Genomic DNA, 18,446 nt, shown 5'->3' with positions numbered 1-18,446 from the left:
TTACATGCCGCCCCTTGCCAAAGCCTCGGGGCGGCTCACAACACAAAATAAAATACAATAAAATACAAAAATAACAATATAAAATGAACAATATAAAATGAACATTCCATGCCTATTAAGCATGCTCTCTTTGAATTCTTGCTTTCCCCCCTTTGGTTACTTTTTTCTTGAATATTTTTGTCCTTCCTCCAACCATCGGATTGTCCAAAGCACACTGATTATGATTACATTTATATCCTGCTTTTCCCCCACTCTGAGGAAGCCAAGTTCACTTCCATAGTCCTTGTCCGCTCCAGTCTGCCCTCACAGCAATAACCCTGGGAGCCAGCTAGGCCGAGAGCGAGCGCCTGGTCCAAAGTCATCCGGTGAGCTGCAGCTGTGGCCCCCGAGCTCCACGCCACCCCAGCTCTCCTTCTTCTGCATGGGTGGCACTGTTTTGGCTACTTCAGGACTGGCACTTGCTCCCAAACATGGATATCAGAGGAAATGATACCGTGCAGGGCCATTTCTCCCTGCCCCACATTCCTTGTTCAGTTCAGTTCCAAGGTGCAAACAGCTTTTTCTTTGCTGAAAAGGATTCCAGTGGTGGGTGGAGTGGAAGGGAAGGTGTTGGGGGCAAAATAGAAAAGAAAAAAAAATGATTGGCCTGTTGGAGCTTCTAGCATTTTCTTCCTGGGAGGGTTTTCGACCTTTTAGAATTGGGGGTGAGGGGGAAGCACAAAAGCTGGGAAACAGCTGAGGGATGGCTGGCTGCGAGAAAGGAGGTGAGACAGGGGATGGGTGTATGGGCATTTTGGGACACTGGATGCTTGGATTAGAACCCCAGGCAGTAGTTCTCCAGTCCTGCCATTTGCAGAGGAAACTACCTTTGGCACTCCAGCCCTGACGGTGTTTAAATCACCAAAGATTCTTTTTTCTTTGGACTGGTCGGGCCTTTACATCTTGGTGGAGTGAGTGTGTCTGTGTGTGGCAAAATACCTTGAAAGCCACAACTCCTGACTTGAGGGTTGTGTTTGGTGTGGTGGCCAGACCCTAAAAGGGGTCTGTCACTTTAAATGGTGGAAAAAGAATCCATTCAATTCTATTTTTCACGGGAAAGTAATTGCTGCCAAATGTGATTTCATGTCCCATCATGCCAGGTCATCCCATTAAGGGATTCACTCCAGTTGGAGCCACAAGCACTCTGCTTGCATCCAGGTGCTTTTCACTGATTCTGCATCGCTCCAGGATTGAAACTTCCTCTTTTTACCAAGCGTTTTCATTTTCTTTCTCTCCCCCCCCCCCATTTTTTCTTTACTTTTTAAAAAAACAACAACAAATCAGTAATTGTTCTTGTCTCTTTACAACCTGGTTACCTTTCATCAAAAGGAGTGTGGTGATCTCCTTGGCTGACTACCTTTGCTGAAGTTTATCAACACCGTTCACAGAAGCCAGGTAAGCTGAGACTAAAAGATACATAGATTTGGTAGGGGAGAGAGAAAGAAAAAAAGCGGACCTTGAATAGTTTTGGCATAACTGTAGCTCTTTTCTGAAAGTTCCAGAGAGCAATCTACTCTGGTACTGGACCAAGATAGAATGATTAATGTAACCGACTAATGACTAATGTAACTCAGAATTTCTTAAATTCTAGGATTACTTTAACGAAGTTAATAAATAAGTCATCAGATTCTGAATGTATTCAGTCATGATCTAGGAAGGAGATACTTTTTTTCCTACTGTGTAATATTTCTTTTGATTAGCTTTTAAAATTTTGCTTAAGAACTCCAATAGTTGCCTTTTACAGCTAGGAATGGAAGTGAAAGTCAACATGGGGCATATGGGAGACTGCTGTTATCCTTACCTGTACAATAGGATTTCTGTGCTTCTTGCTACAGATAAAGGAGTTTTAAAAAAACCCCCACTAGGTATCTGATTCTAACAATACAAAAAATGTCAGTTTAAGTAATTTGTCCTGCTAAATAGCCCAGTTGAATTATGGTCAATGCTTTTGTTAGTCCAGCATACCTGTTAGATCGGAACCATGAAATGACACAGAATTGCAATTGCATGAAATGATTCCATTATCCCAGGTCAAACATTTATGATTTATTCCTACTTAAGCAAGTGGGTTACTTCCAGGAAGCTCGACTGTGTTAGACATGATCTAAGACAAGGATGGGCAGTTTAGGCTGTGTGAAAATCTGCCTTGGATTTTTTTCCCTTTATCTTTTGTTTTACTAGAACCCTGAGATTCACAGATCAGATCCAAGTGTAAAATAAGGTAGGCAGCAAAGCCAGCTTCCTCTTGCAATCCATAAACAGCACATCCAAGTACAAACCTGCATCCAGTTTACTGTAAACCAGGGTTTCTGATTCCAAAGGATCAGAAGAGCCTAGCAAAGCCCTGGTGAAAGGCAACTAATTAAATATTATTCTCATTTCTTAGAGATGATTTTCTCAGAAAATGATTCAAGGCATCTTGTAGCCAGGCCTAAAGCATACCAAAATCATTTTAGATTTTGAACAGCTAGAACCATTAACAATAAATTGTCAGTCAAAAATGTCATAAAGTAAAGAAGCTGATCAGAGAATGCCATGAGTGGAGGAAGAACTTGAGCTAGTGCCAAAAATATTTAGCTATGAGGAACACGGGGCTGAAGGGAGGAGTGATGAGTCCAGGGATAGTCAAGGTTGATAAAATACTCGCACACATTCATTTATTTGCATTAAAATATTTGGAGTTGGCAACAATCTGCTGTAAATCACAGATGATTACCAATAGATTCCTAACCTCCTTTAACCCACCCCAATCTAAGATATGTTGTTCAATTTCAATTTGAAGTTAAAAGGAGAGTATCGCTGAAATCCTACACATCATAATGGCACTAACCTTGAGTGTTCAACTAGTACATATTCACCATGTCATTTTTATGTCTGAAGGACACAAGGTTGGACTTAAATGCATGCATCAAGATTTTTAAAATATTGGCTTAGTGAAAGGTTTGGAAACAGGAGATATCGCATTGCTGTGGAGTGCGGCAGGTATTGCCCTGGTCAAGTCATGGAAGTATACACATTTACAATCATGAATCATGTATGTGTGGTATGTGTTAAGACTTGCATGCTGCCATTCACCAAGGCTGTACAGGGAGTGAGCCTGTCCTTCAAACACTGTACCAGCTGAGCGATTTGGCATCTCCATTCAAACGTGGAAAAAATGCACACTGCTAAAATGACATTAATGAATTATTTTTTAAGAAAATATACTCCCCCCCTCATCCTGGGCTAGTCAGTCACAGGCACCAAGAAGTAACAATAATTTCAAACAAGACATTTGTAAAGCACTGGGGTGGGGTTTACGAACTTTTAAAAGCATGCTTTGTTTTCTATTTGAATTGAGTTCCATAAATAATGTGAGAATTTGTGTACACAACAGCCAGAATTCAGATGGGTCAGATCTGGGGCATTGCAGAATTGGTTGTGGCAGTGAACTCTGAAGAAAGAGCGATGTTTTGGTTTACCTTAATCCTTGTGCAGAAATTGCAAAACTGTGCACCAATAATATTGTTGTGGGACATGTTACCACCCCAAGCCACTCGCTAGTGTGTCCTGGGGTAGTAAAATGTCCCCATAATCAAACATGTGTCTGTGGCACCAGAACAATTATGTTAGAAACCAAATATATTAGCAAAGTGGCATCAACTGTTGAGGAAAAATTTCAGGTAAAGTGCAGCTGAGGCTGGCAACTCACGTCAGTGGGAATCCTCATCCACTGCAGCTTTTCTTTTCAGCTTTAAGAGCTATGAATGGTGCTGATTGGTGGCAAACCTATTTTGGGGATGAAGCTCAGCACCATGGATAGATCTTAGGAAGTGAGCAAGAAAAGCTGCAACAGATGAGGAGCCTCATCGACATAGGACTCAAAAGTCCGCTGCTAAGGACTAACATTTTTGGTGTTGTGGGGTGTTTTTCCACCCCGATAACAAATCAGTCTGGTGAGGTAAATCTTCCTCCATGAAGTTCCATCGTTTGTGCCTGCTCCTGGACACTCAGAGTACTTACACTGCCTCCCTAGGCCACCTTCTTTGGAAAATCTTTGGGCCATTTTTCTACCCCTGATACTTTGTCTGATTTGGGATGTGAGGATAAATACACGCCAACAGCAAAATCACTAAACTGGTTATTTTCTGCCCTGCACTGGGAAAGAAAAGAGTAAGTTGCAAGAGGCTGAAATCTGGAGACATGATGCAGGTGAAAGAGAACAACAGAATTGTGGGAGGATAACATAGAACTTAGAAATGTGTAAGTTCTGCAATGAAAAGTACATTTTGGAAAGCTTAATAGGGTGCTGCCTCTCATTCCACACATTAATGTGCTGTGTCTGCAGTCTAGAATATTCCACTCAGTTGAGGGTAGACGCATGGAGGAGAGCTTGTAAAGAGGCGCTCATTCATACACGGTGGTAGAGAAGTGTGAAGAATCTGTTCTGGGGTAGGAATGCATTGGATTCCCTGTGGCCGGCTCCCTGGACTCCAGTCCTTTCCCCCCTGAGTGTGTGTCTAAGGTCCTGAAGGGTGTGCCCGGGCTTTGTGCAGTGCACACGAGGAATCAAGCCCCATGGTGCCCTCTCCTGAATCATGTGCCTTGCCTGTACCACTGCACTTTATGCACAAAAAGCCGGTCAGTTGCATGAGCATGTTCAGAATTCCTCGCAGCCCAGCTTGCTTTCTGAGCAAGGGCTGAGCATGAGAGGAAGTCCATAGATGCTAGAAGGATGGATTCCTCGGAGCTTTGAGCCCATCCCTACATGGAAGTAGCACATCGATACTGCAGAAGTGCTGGGCTCCACCCTTACAATTGGCTGGCACTGGGAGTAGCCAATGATTTTTCCAGTGCTGGTCAAGTCCTTGGCTTCATGAACCGTTCAGCATTCCAACTGGAATGGCAAGAGGTGCACAAAGGAAGGGTTGGCTGGCTCTGGTGCAGCAGTGCCTCTTTCCAGTACCACCCAACTTCCCACTTTTACTTTCCCCCTAAGGGATTCCTCCAGTGGGGAATCATCCAAGATGTGGGATGTGGAGACCCATCCCTTGCAACGGAGGAACGCAAAAGACTCTGTGGTCCAGATTCAGGAGCTGAGCAGTCCAGAGTAGTCCCATGGCCCAAGTAGATTCTGTACTCCTCCTCTAGAGATCTGGAGAGGAAACCAAGTGCTGAAAAATAAATGCAGCATCTTGGGCATACAAATGTTTCAAAGGTCTCCTGGAAGGGCAAAAATGAGAGTAGGCACAGTCCTTAGTAATTGGAGAGGGCAGGGTGGTATGGGAAGAACTTAAGTGTCACAATTTTCATGGGAACTTGTATCTTGTCATGGAATACAGCCATCTCGCATTCTGTTTCGAGAATCCATAATGCACCGAGTGAGAACCTTTTTTTGTTCTTTGCACACCATTCAGTGATGCTCTTGACCTGTTTGAATATGTCATCGGAACACTTGAAACCTGGTTGGAAAATTGCTTGACAGCTGAGAAGCATCTGCTTTTTATCCATGACCATCTGTTGAACTGAAATACTAATGATAGCCACCAGGATGAGAGACTGATTCATTGTTTTGTGAAATATTAAAAGACATCAAAGGCATTTTGTCCTCCTTGTTTTATTACAAGAATGTCACAATAGCATGGAGGCTCCAGTAATTGCTCATCAAACAGAGAGGCTATTCTGTACAAATGTCACGAATCCAGCCCTACTTGCAGATTAATGTTGGTTCAGCTTTCTGATCCGTGATTCCATTTTGGCCTGGTGACAAGTTACAAGCATCTCAGCCGCTGGGTGTGGGTGATAGAATTAGACTTCCCCATTTGATTCATGCTGAGTTTCCTCAACACTACAGTCTCCCATGATTTTTCTCATACTTGTTCTGGTGCTGGAAGCCTGGATAAATGTTTCGGAAGGCAGACAATGTTTATTTTTTAGTGTGCATATGAATAAGGCTAACATGTTGACAGAGGATCTTGAAGACCATGTGTGGTGGACATAAGCTTGAGCTGAAAAGTAACAGATCTGAACTTACTGCTGCATACACTAATACAGTTTGTGTTTTCCATTGATGGTGGATAATTCTCCCATGTCTTCTGAACTGGGAGTGATAGACTGATCTGATCACCTAGAACAGCCTTCCCTCCCTGGTGGCCTTCAGAAACATTTGGACCACAACTCCCAGAATTCCCATCCATGAGGACTGTTGACTGGGAATTCTGGGTATTGGTAGTCTAACTGTGTCTGAAGGCACAAAGTTGAGGAAGGCTGACCTAGAATGCTCATTTGCCCTTCTTCAATGGGCAGCCTGTCTGCTGGGTGTCTTTGAAGGCTCCTACTGGAGGCATTGCTCTGAGGAGATGCTGGAGCTCTCAGAGAAGAAGCTTCAGAACAACCCATTCTGGAGGACCAGGGAGAGTTGCATTTTCTGGGAGTGCTTACTTGTGCTTTGATCACACGTGAGATCCTCAGGACTGCCTGGCTGGAAACACCATGGTGCACATTCATGCCAATCTTTCCTAATTTGTGCACCATGAATGTGGGGCTGGTTCCATCTCTCAGTGAAGTTTGTGCAAATTAGAAAGTTTAACTGGAAACTGGGAATGCGATGAATGGATGGAGACTCGGGCTTACTGCTTCAGATGGGACGTGCTCATGTGTTTTGTGAGCGAAAACTGAATTCTCATGCACACCTATTGATGATTATTCCTGGAACTGTGTCTGATCTGTCCGAAGTGGGGCATCTGAAGCCAGGATCTGATTGGAAGTTCTCACACATCCCTACATGCCCACCCACCCTGTGCCAAGGTGGGAAATCTGGTGGCTTGAGGTGAAATAATATGCAAGTTTAGGCAGGAAAAAAGCACCTATGGATGGATGCAGGCCTCTTGCTCTGAACTTGCACAGGGTTGCCTCCTGCATTATTGTGGCCAAGCAGCAACGGGGAGATACAATTTCAAATTGTGCTTCATTCAGGGCTGCATCCGGCATGCACTCTGCACATAGAAGCCTTTTTAAAGACTCTGTCGCTTGCACCATAGTGCTTCCAGTTGCTGCTTAGAGATGCATGGAAGCCTTGGATCTCAGAGGCCTGCAGATCTGCAGCAGCATTTTCTGCCACTGCTGGGGCTCTCACCTGATTTTTATCTTCTTGGCTATTTTCACCGGGGGGGGGGGGGGAGGTGGGGCCTTGACAGGAACTGGCATAAGTGCTCAGCCCCAGCCACCCTCTTCCCCCTCCCCTGGCAGATCCTTTTCCTCCCTCCAAGGTACATTTGTGAGCCCAGAGAAGCAGGTAGCATGGTTCCTCCTAGGGATGCATGAGGAATCCAGTAGGGGTGGGAATCTGCCGGATTCCCTGGCTCTGCTTCCAGGACCACTGTGTCCACTGTGCAGCAGCCTGGAGTCCAGGCCGCTGGCAAGTGTGCCCCAGAGGTTGTGGGGTGCTCGCCAGGACTTGAGCCCCGTGTGCTGTGCAAACAGTGCCCCTCTCCCCTGACCAGTGGCTGCACTGGGTGTGGAAGAAGTGCTGGCCCTCTTCTAGCAGTGGCCTTTTCTGCATCCTCCTCCGGCTCATCAGGTGGCTGCAACGGGGGAAATCGCTAGGGCTCCTTGAGCATTTACAGACTTCTCTTTGGCTTGGCTTGCTTTGCAGGACCGAGCCAAAACAAAAGGAAGCCTGCAGATACTAGAGGAATGGATAGGATTAATCCCAATCCTGGTTCTTTACATACCAACTGAGAGGGCGATGGGGTGGGAACTCAACTGGGTGGAGTCCCAGCTGAGGTCGCAGGATCTTGGAGCTGGATTTCTGAGTAATCCTATAAGCCCCACCCCCGCCTGCAATTTTGGGAGACTAAAGGCTTGTGCCCTGAATTGTTTAAAACAGGGATGGGGAAACCTTGTACACCTCCAGATGTTGTTGGGATCCAAACCTTATCATCCCTGACCATTGGCCATCCTGGCTGGGGATTATGGGGACTGCAACCCCACCTGCAAAAGCCTCTGCAGGCTGTGGTTCATTATATGCATCCCGCCCCCATAGTGATAGGTGCAAATCTGTTAATGAGCAAGAACCAAAGAGATTGACCTGCTTAAACTCATTTCTGTCAGATGTTTTTGAATCCCATTTCCCTCCTCTGCCTATCCAGGCTGTTTGCACAGGTGGAGCAGGGCATCCAAAATGCCATGGTTACCTCTGCATGGTGCCACTAATTTTTCCATGGTCTTCCTATGCTTCCTCTCTCTTTCCAACCTGGGTAAGTAGCACTGTGTGCATGTGTGTGTCTTCATGTGTATGTGTGTGTACCTTCACTGTTTTACACATATGGCATGTTTTTTAAAATCTGTCAGTTCTTTCTTAGTCAAATTATAAATGAATGAGTTAACAACATTTGCAGCTGATCTTCAATAACTTTAAAAATCCCAGTCCAATTCTTTAGTTCAGCAGCCTTTGACTAGTGGAAAAACTTTCTAGATGTGGATACTGTCGATAAAGTGAACTCACTGTGCTTCGTTAAAATATTTCTTATTTATTTATTTATTTATTTATTTATTTATTTATTTAATATATTGCCCAACTACTAGGATCTCGAGAAGAGCATTTTTACTTGCTTAATGCCCCAAGAACATCGAGAGGGGGACAGATCTCATGCATTAGTGCCCCGTTCTATCTAGGGAAAAGGGTGGAGATCTGTTCCCCTCTCAACGTTCTTGGACTGAAACTCCTATCATCCCTGGCCACTGGATTTCTTGACTGGGGCTGATTGGTTTTGGAGTACAGTAACAGCAGAAGGGCCACAGATTCTTCATGCCTCATTAATTCACTATTAATTGGTAAATCAATTAGCTGTCTTGTTTGAGGAATTTGATATTCTTGTTGGAGGGAGAGGTTAGGGAGGTACAAGCCAGCAAAACTGAAGCTAGTTGGTGTGCTCTAAATTCTATCTCAGTGCTCATTTTGACTCATGTCTGCATCAGAGCAGCACTTCTTGTCTTTTCAAATGAAAATCTGAGAGCATTATTGTGCTTATGTTTTCAAATGCATGCCTGGATTATGCCCATCCTTGAAATGCACACATTGTCTACTCATTGATTAGATGCACTTCTGCATATTTTTGGATTGCGCACCTTTGTTCATGCACACATTTCCAATGTACGCATACCGTGGAACAGGTGAGTTTTGGTATGCAAGGCCATTGCAAGACTGGGAATGCAGGCCCCTTGGTTATTTATTTATTTATAACATTTCTATGCCGCACCCATCGCGGAAGCCTCGGGGCGGCTCACAAGGAAAACAAATAAACAAAGCATAGAACATGCAAGCAGATGGATGAGTTCAAGAATATTTATCCTTTCAAAAATTTGCTCTTTGGCCAGAAAGGACAATAGGTGAGAGAAATACATCCTGATAATATTGCAGGGATTTTCTATCTTTCCCAGAAAAGCCAGAAAGGAAGTCCCCTAATCAGGGATGCTGCTCCACCTGGAGAATGGACTAACTGAGCTGCCCTGGTGTGTTTTGGATGTTTCCAGACCACCACCATCCCCCTGCCAAAAAAAAGAAGGGGTGAAGAGAATGCTTCTGATCTTCAAAGCATCTGAAGATGCTTACAAACTGCATCTGATTCTTCCTTTGGTCTGGAAGGTGCAAACTGGTTGAGACTGGTTAAAAAAATGAACTGAAAGGAATATCTTATTAAAACCACACATCAGTTTTCTCTCTGGAGCATTATGGTCCCTCCAAGTACGTAAGAGCCTGATGGATCTCATGAATGGTCCACCCACTCCCGAATTCTGTACACTCAGTGGCCAATCAACTGCCTCCCACCCATCTTCCCCAGCACTTAGGCACCCTGTCTCTGATACTGAAGGTCATGTGCAAGCACCAGGACCAGTAGTGGTCCCTAGCCTTCTTCTGCACAAATTTGCCCTTTGGATGTTCTTTAGAAGCCACCTAAATTGGTGCCCATCACCATTCCAGTGAATCCCACTTGTTTGCTATGCTCTCCTTGAAGAAATGCTTCCTTCTCTCAGTTCTGATGCTCTTACCTACCAGCTTCATGACATGACCCAATTTCAGCATTTTCTATGCTTCTTTGCCATGGAACTCTCAGAAAGATAAATCCTGTAGGCATAAGTACTGCACAGAAAGAGTCATTGCAAGTTGATGGTGGGTCAAGATGGAAGATTAATTTCATATTCATTTTTCTAGAAACTTGGTCTATTCGGACTTCTTAAGCCTATAACAACCTGGAATGCACTTCCAGTCAAATCCAGACTGCACAAATTTCACAATGCAGCTTGACACTCGAAAATGCATATAGAAATGTGTTTATTATATATTAAGGAAAGTGCACTCACAGAAGTGAACCAGTCTGTAATTTAGAAGTCTCTGCAATATAGGTGGAAATCTACACAAAATCTCTTTATATTCATGTAAAACCCCTTGCAGGAAGTTTGTATGCTAGGAAATGTGCATGAAATGTGCCCATAAGAAGCTATGCATGTGCAAAGTAGAATGATTTTTCATGGAGACTTCTCCTCTTCCTCTTCCTCTTCCTTCACTGAATTTGCAAACTGATGCAGAAATGGGTCAGCACAAACTTACACTCAGGAAACAGAAACTGAATGAAACCGAATTTGACATGTCTTTGCACCTATGAAGCCCCGTTGCACGTACCACTTAACACATGTGTTTTCTACCAGTGTAGGGGTGAGGAATGTGCGGTCCCATAGTGGCTGTTGGTCTATAGCATCCATCACCCCAACCATGTCCCACACTGACTACACCTTAGAGTTGTAGCCAAGAACATCAGGAGAGCTACGCTTTTCCCATCCTGGGTCTAGGACATCACAAACCTGACAAATTCAGATTTTCCTCCAAAGCCCACATTACTAATGGAGGCAATAACCAAGGAGCCCTTTATCTAAAAGATCCCTTTAGAACAGAAAGGCTGTTTTAAAATCAATTTGAGGTTTCATTTTAATAGATTGTGGTATGAAGGATAGATTTTAAGGAAGCCTGCTTCTTGAATTCTTTTTCTTTTGCAGCTGCAGGCACAAAAGGAGAAAAAATGAAAGAGCAGGTGGCTGTGCTGGCAACTGCAGGTAAATGCTTGTTAGGGGAAGTCAAATTGATGTCTAGAGAAGCTTTCCTCTCTTTGCACAAGTTTGTTCTAAACTGGAAAAGATGGCATGGTGAATCACAAGCAGAGGGTCAATAGGAACTATAGGTACTGAAGGAAACTATGTGGGGAGTTTTTGCAGCTCTGTATCCCTCCATCTCCCATTGGAAGTCATGGAAATCAATTCACAGGCTGGGAATGGCTGGGATATGTTTGCATAAATAGCTTTGAAAAATTCCTTCCACAAGCAGCAATGGCGGAAAGAAAATGTGCCTCATGCTAGAACATTGTTCATAACTGGCAAATGTCAAAGACAGCCAATACAAAATGTAATGTTAAAAGATGAGTCTTATGACCCTCTGATGGTGCTTCAGCTAGAGAACTTTGGATCAGAGCTCCAACCATCCCCTTGCCCATTCACAGTGAGCAGGAACAAAACTGCTGGTTGCTCTCTGAGGTTTGGGAAGTCTCTGAGAAGGGATAGAAAGGAGTTTGGGGGTTAGGTGGGAAGGAGACTGGGAAGGCCAAGATACAAATATCCAGAGGCTGCATCAGGTTCCTTTCCTCCCTGTCTGAGATGCTGAAAGTGGCCACCCAGCAGAAATGCAGAGCAGGGTAGATGGGGAGGAGAAAAGTGCCTCCATCATTCCTTCTGTTTTGCACAGGGTGTGGGTGAACCTCTGAGTTTGGGGAGGAGAAGTTGCCACAAACTAATATTTCTGGTGTATAAGTATATCCTACCTATGGAAATTGTGTGGACATGGCTTTTGGATGGGCATGTCCTAGCCCATAGTGGTAGGACCGCAGAATATGTGATTAAACTACTCTGAAGAATAGATGGCACATAACTCTCTGGAAAAAAGCACCTGCTTTGAAGTTGCTTTGTGTTGGGGAGGAACACTTGTGTGAGATGGTTCCTTAGCTGTCCACACACAGCCTGATCTTCCCTCTCTGCCATTGGCTGGCCAAGACCGTTCCTAGACGTGCCCAGGCAATCTTGATTCTAAGGAAGCAAGTTTTCGAACTGGGAGAGGGTTCAGCAGAAAGAGAACCACCCGAATGCCATGCATGATGGACTATTGGCAAGACTCTCCTGGAAGCGGCATGGCAGTGTGTCCTCAGCACAGTCACTGCACATGTGCTGCGGCAGTGAAATGTGCTCCTCTCAAGTTTTGCTTCTGTCTTGTGCCTTCTGAAATGTTTAACAAAATGTCAGCACGAATTACAAGTGATTGTTCTTGTTCTCTTCCAGAGGTGCCTGTTAAGTCAGTTGATCTGGCAGCGTTTAACCTGACAGAGCTGGTTAATGGAATGCTAAATACTGTTCTCAAAGGTAGCTCTTCCTCCACCTTCTGTGATGGTCCTTTCATGTATTAACTGCTGCTAATGTGTGGACGTGGGGAAGGGCATGCGGGGCATGCAGACAGGCAGTGTGTGATGTTGGGGCCCCAAGGGACAGACTTTCCCCGTGCTTCACATGTTTTCCTCTGTTGGGGGAAACTTCCCCGTGCATGACAAACTAACACATCCAGTTTTGGAATCCAGAGATCTGATGACATTGCTGGAGCATGACTGAATATGAGCATCTCACCCTCCACAGGTCCGCAAGCTGAGATGCCCTGGAAGCCCCTTCCATTTTCCCCATCCTTTTACATCAGACCTACCTGGTGGTGGGAGCGGTGACTTGGAGGCTGCCACATGAAGGTTTCCTTCCTCCCTGGCACCTGGGCTGCCAAAGCACACCCCTGGTGGCAGGGACCCTGGAGAATGCGATAGGGCAGAATTGCAGTTCTGGTCACCACACCTTTGGGGAAAAAAGGGGTATCACAGGGCTGGAAAGGTTGCAGAAAAGAGCAACCAGCTTGATCAAGGACTTGTGCAGCTATAGGGGAAGGAAAGGTTACAGCTCAGGGTTCTTAGCTTAGAGAAATGTAAGGAAGTCGGGGAGACAAAACAGAGGTGAATACAGTTGGCTATGGTAGGCAGAAAACAGATAAGTGAAATTGCATAGTGAGAGAACCTGAGGAAACTTCTCTTGCACAGTGAGAGAACCTGAGGAAATGGAATGGTTGGAGGTTCAGGACAGACAAAAGGAAATGCTTCTTCAGACAGCACAGAGCAAAGGTGTGGATTTGCTACCGAGGGTGATGGCCATGAACTTGGCTTAACAAGGAAGTTCAAAAAAATTCATGGAATGGAAATCCGTTTGATACTTTTCTGTGTTATTTCTTGGTTTGGATGCACAGAGGGCAATCTTGTGATTGTATTTGAAGGTTGCTGTTCATAATATTTTTATACTTCAGCTATTTAAACTGCCCTGATTTTTTTTATTTGTAAAGGTGGGGTACATTTTTGTTAAATTGAAAATGCTGTGGTGAGGTCATGATTAGATAATCCACCAGGTGAGAGCGAAGGTGAGGGTGTGATGGTAGCTCAGGAAATGCTCAACCGAAATGAGTTTGGAGGAGGCATCCATGCAATAGAAGATGTTCAGCTGGGCAGCTCACTCTTTCATTGATGCCACATGGAAGCCAGTTTTCTGGCTTTTGCTGACAGCCATAGTCATAACCATATCTCAGTACAGCAGTGAAATGTGCCCTGTCTTTCCACAGGAACCAAAAAGTTCTTCTCGGTGCTGAGTATCACCTCCTACAGCTCCTATGCCTTCCATAAAGTTTCCATCGTCCTCTACAACAGTAAGTGATCCCGTGACCGTTCGCCTGCACTGTGCTTGGCCTATGCTTTAAATGCCTCTTTGGCCCATTTCATGAACCAGTGGTGCAGCTAGGCCTGGCTTGTTGTCCTGAGGGAAGCGAGAGAGGAAGGCTGGAGAGCAGCCGGTGATGGGAGACTACCAAACAGGCCTCGGATCTGCATTTGATGGCAGGCTGGAATTGTCAGACTGCACACAGCTTGTTGCAGTCTTTTTCTCCTCTTCAAAGGCCCAAAAACATTTTAACATCAAAGAAGCACCCAGCCAGGCATGACCATATTTGTGGTGGCTGTTTAACTCACATATAGAATTTTCTATGATAAAATGGTGCTTATTCCCTGTAAAGGTGTTTTGAATCAGGGTAGCAGAAGGACATTCTAGTTCATTTCCATTTGTATGATTCTGCTATCAGGTAGATAAATGGGAAGCTGCATATGCTTATGGCATGTCATTGTTTTCAGTGCTCTCTCCCCCTTACTCTCCTTTCTCTCCCTCTTCTTATCAGGAGCTTTTAGAAGCAGCTGCAAATGTGTGGAATGATGGGATTGGGGGAAAATGTTGCTTTGGGCTTCAGCACTGCTGTAATGCACACAACTATGTGCGAGACCGCTGCTAATGTTGTTTTGGCCCTCCTTCCTTCACAGTATCCAATCTGAAGAATGTTGACCCCAGCAAATTCCCCATGAGGTACTGTTACTGTTTAAACAACCGGACAAATGACTTAACAGGTGCGTGACACAACCTGGGTGCTAGTGGTTTTCATGAATGGTTATCATGGGGAGCATTTTAAAACCATTTTAGACCATAATCAATGTATTATGTACACCAATCATAGAATGCATAATTCTAGCTGCACCCTTGTCTTGTCATCTGAATGGTTTTGGACCAAGGTATTTGAAGGGCTGCCTGCATCAATTGGTGGCTGCCTGGGTGGAAGAATTCTCTTAAGAATTGTGAGGCTATGAGAACCTGCATTTCAGTGGCAGCCCTGGGTTTGTGAAGCGCTCTTCCAAGGGATATGTGATTATGGGTTACACCCTTAGAATCATAGAAGAGTAGAGTTGGAAGAGGGCATGAAGGTCATCGGATCCGACCTTGGGATGCTGTGTAAGTTTCTGGTTGCTGCATCACAAGTAGGAACATTGCAAAGCTGGGGAAAGGGCTGGAAAGGGCAAGTCTAATGTTCCGGGTTACTGGAAGCTCATCCTTCCCTGGCCTTTCCAAGTCCTCCAAATGTTTTTGCAGTAAAGTTCCCATTAGCCATTCTGGCTGGGGGTGATAAGGATTGTAGTCCATGACACTTGGAGGGCAGCTGCTTGGAGGATGCTGGATTACAGCCTTTGGCATTTTTTTTTTAGAAAGAAAGGGACTAAAGGGAGACATTTAGAGATTTATAAGATGAGTCCTAGTTTGGAGAAAGTGGATAGGGAGGCATTTCTCTCTCCCATAGTACGAGAACCGAAAGTGGTTATTCCATGCAACTGGCTGGGAGGACATTCAAAACAGATCAAGGGAAGGACTTCTGTGGTTAAACTATGGGATTAGCTTCCCCAGGATGGCTGGAGAATGCTAATGATGTCCATGACTTCAAAAGGAGATTGCAGAAATGCATGGAGATGAAGGCTGGATGAATGAAGGAAGACTGGATGAAGATGATGAATGGAGAGGAAGGCCATCCATGGCCGCTAGTCCTGATGGCTATGTGCTTCTTCCAGTATCGGAAGCAGGATGCCTGTGTAAACCAGTTGCTGGGGAATGGGGGTGAGAAGGTGTTGTTGCTTGTGGGCTTCCCGTGGGCTTTTGGTTGGTTGCTCTGGAAACAGGATGAAACAGTAGACTGTCCATTGGACCATCCTGGATCCTCCTGCAATCTTCACTTTTAAACAGACTTTGAAATCCCTTTCCTTTACTTGAATTCTCAGAGTTTGGGTTTCATTGGGTTTTGGCCTGAAACAAGTGCATGGCCCAGATCCAAAACCAGAGCAAGTTCTTCATTAGGAGGCCCGTGAAGCCTCTTTCCCTGAAACTGAAGTTGCCAGTTCATAAGATGGCCACTTTTAATAAAGCGTATTGGTGAGAATGTGTAGTTTTCCCTCAGCACATGGTTATTCTATTCACAGTAGCAGAAATGGACTTGAGAGGCAGCCCTCCAGTTGTAAAACATGCTTTGTTTTCTTTGTCCAGATTTCACCACTTTGCTTGTGGATATTGTTGGGAATTCCACTGATTACCTGACAGAGATTTTCAAGTCCACCTCTATTGTGTCAGGTCAGAATTGTTGCTCTTTGTGGATGGGGATCCTTCACACCCAGTTCCTTCCATTTGAAAATACTGGACCAGGAACCTGATGCAAGAAGCTCAGCTATATCTGAGCTGTTTTTTATTTCAAAACTGGTTTCTAACAATGATGCTGAGCTTTTCTATTAGAGCTGCAATGTTTTATTGAGAGAGTAATTATATGGATTCTAAGGAGAGTCTGAGGAACCATAGGATGGGTTGGAGTCCCAGTGACCTAAGAAAATAAGTCACAGTTGGAACAGGAACTCCAACCTTGGAGATCTCTCCTTCTGCCCACATAGCTGGGGCAGTTCTCCCCATGCTGGCTGGCCTCTGAAGATAGAAGACCATCTTTGCTGACAGCTAGAAGGGGGCATTCCATTGGGTGAAGAGGTGAGGCACCACCATCCTCCAAAGAGTCCTGGTGGGGCATCAGTCTCTCCTCATGAGGAGGGAGAAATGATTAATCAGCCAATTAGGTTTTTAACTTATAGGATGTATTTGACTTATGCTCTTCAAGATGTGCATAGAAAGCTAATGTTTGTGTTAGCTTTCCTTCTAATGAATGGGTGAAATTGGTGTCCCATGCCTCCACTGAAGTAAAGCTCAAGAAAGTTCCAGTATAATGATCTTAATTGTGTCAATGCCACATCCGTCTATCTTTCAGTGAGCCAGAGTAATGATACAGACTGCATCTACATTTGTGTCATGTCAGGCCGCATAGGTAACTATGAAGCTATCTTCTCTTCCACAAACATGTTGCTCAGAGCTGAACTCTATATACATTCATGTCATGTCCTACATCTCTTCTTGGACTGTACCATCACACATAGAGTATTGCTATCTCATTAAATTTACAGTGGTACCTTGGCTCACAAACTCATTCTGTTCCACGACTCTGGTTGTTGACCCAAGTCAAATTTCCCCATAAGGTTCAATGTAAATAAGGCTAACTTGTTCTGTAACTATTTCTTTTAATCAGAAAAATTTGAATCAAAGTGACAAAGAACAACAAAGTAACAAAGTACTGTGCAGTATGGTGGAGAACACTAACCTGGGGGGGGGGGGGGGTTTTTTTTTGGGGGGGAGGCCCCCCCCCCCCCATAAGGACATTGGGGAGATCCCTTTCAGGGGATTCCTCTCTTCTTTGTCTCTTAGCTGCAGGGTCAATTTTGGTGAAAAATTGTCTATAGTCACTTGTTTTTTCCTGTGCTGCATAACCCTCCGGAAATGAGAGGCCACGTTATCGTTCATCAGATTCAACACTCTGTTCGTTACAGTTATGTTGGGGTGGTGCTTCTCAAAGGAATCCTGGCACTCACTCCATTTTTTCGTAATGGATTGTATCACATCACCGCTAACCTCCTCCCTGGCTTCCTCTTCCTCAGTGGAATCCTCCTCAGCAGGTGCCTTCTGCTGCTCACTCCGGAGTTCAGCAAGTTCTTCTGTCGTCAGCTCCTCTATGTCTTCCCTGCATGGAAGCAACTGTGATCGTGGCCATCTCCCCACTCGGGGTGGTGGGGGTAGGGGGGAGATGGCCATGATCTTGGCTGCCACCCAATGTGGAGTTCACGACCCAAGTCAAAATTTTCATGAAATTTTTGTTCAGGACCCAGTTTGGTTGTGAACCGAGGTGTTCGTGAGCCGAAGCTCCACTGTATATCCTGCCTCTTCCTCTTGCATGGAACCCAAGGCAGCTTAAAGATGCCCCTGTTCCCCATGTTGTCCTCCCAACAGCCCTGTTAGGCTGAGTGTCTGTGACTGCTCCATCGCCACCCAGTAAGCTCTATGGCTGAGTGCGGATTAGATCTGGAGCTCCTGGAACCCCAGTCCATCACTTAACCATCTCACTGCACAGGCTCTCCCCAGGCAAAGTTAGCATGCCAAGAGAAAGCATTATAGACTAGATTTCCTGGTTTGCTAGTGCCCTGTGGGGAAAGCATTTGTTGAGCTGGTGAAGGCATTCCAATATGGCATTTTCTTCCACCCATCTTTGGTCCAAAGTTCCATTGCCCAGTATCGGTCCACCAGATACATCCTTGTTTGAAGCCTACTTCCTATAGCTACTGAATCATAAAAATGGAAGGATAGAAGTCCACTGAACCCATTCACTGCTATGAGGTGAGACCATCTGTCCAACCACCCACTGTCTTCACTGTCCAAGTTTCCAAATCCAGAAGATTCCAGCTTGCTGCTGGAAAAGACCCACCCCCTTGCTTAGGTGCACCAGCTGAAGTACTGCAGGGGGAAATTCTTTCTTGGCCTCGGTGCAGTGGATCAGGCAGGGCCCAGCTGAGCGCTGCACTGCATCT

General features: G+C 45.0%; 1 protein-coding gene across 1 annotated transcript in view; it reads left to right on the top strand.

Annotated features, from left to right (window-relative positions):
- HHLA1 (HERV-H LTR-associating 1) overlaps positions 1 to 18,446 on the top strand; it is a 48,336-nt gene that overhangs the window by 9,673 nt on the left and 20,217 nt on the right. The window contains exons 2-9 of the mRNA XM_044450420.1: positions 5,295 to 5,399; positions 7,267 to 7,286; positions 11,079 to 11,127; positions 12,397 to 12,477; positions 13,757 to 13,840; positions 14,502 to 14,585; positions 16,042 to 16,125; positions 16,802 to 16,858. Of these exons, the coding sequence (XP_044306355.1) occupies positions 5,295 to 5,399; positions 7,267 to 7,286; positions 11,079 to 11,127; positions 12,397 to 12,477; positions 13,757 to 13,840; positions 14,502 to 14,585; positions 16,042 to 16,125; positions 16,802 to 16,858 (564 nt within the window). The remainder of the gene's footprint in view (positions 1 to 5,294; positions 5,400 to 7,266; positions 7,287 to 11,078; positions 11,128 to 12,396; positions 12,478 to 13,756; positions 13,841 to 14,501; positions 14,586 to 16,041; positions 16,126 to 16,801; positions 16,859 to 18,446) is intronic.

The sequence above is a fragment of the Varanus komodoensis genome, unplaced genomic scaffold (genome assembly GCF_004798865.1).
Source record: "Varanus komodoensis strain SLA01 unplaced genomic scaffold, ASM479886v1 scaffold66, whole genome shotgun sequence".
In the NCBI taxonomy this organism is placed as follows: Eukaryota; Metazoa; Chordata; class Lepidosauria; order Squamata; family Varanidae; genus Varanus; species Varanus komodoensis.
Note: the sequence above shows the minus strand (reverse complement) of the source record. Positions and strands in the feature narration are given on the sequence as shown.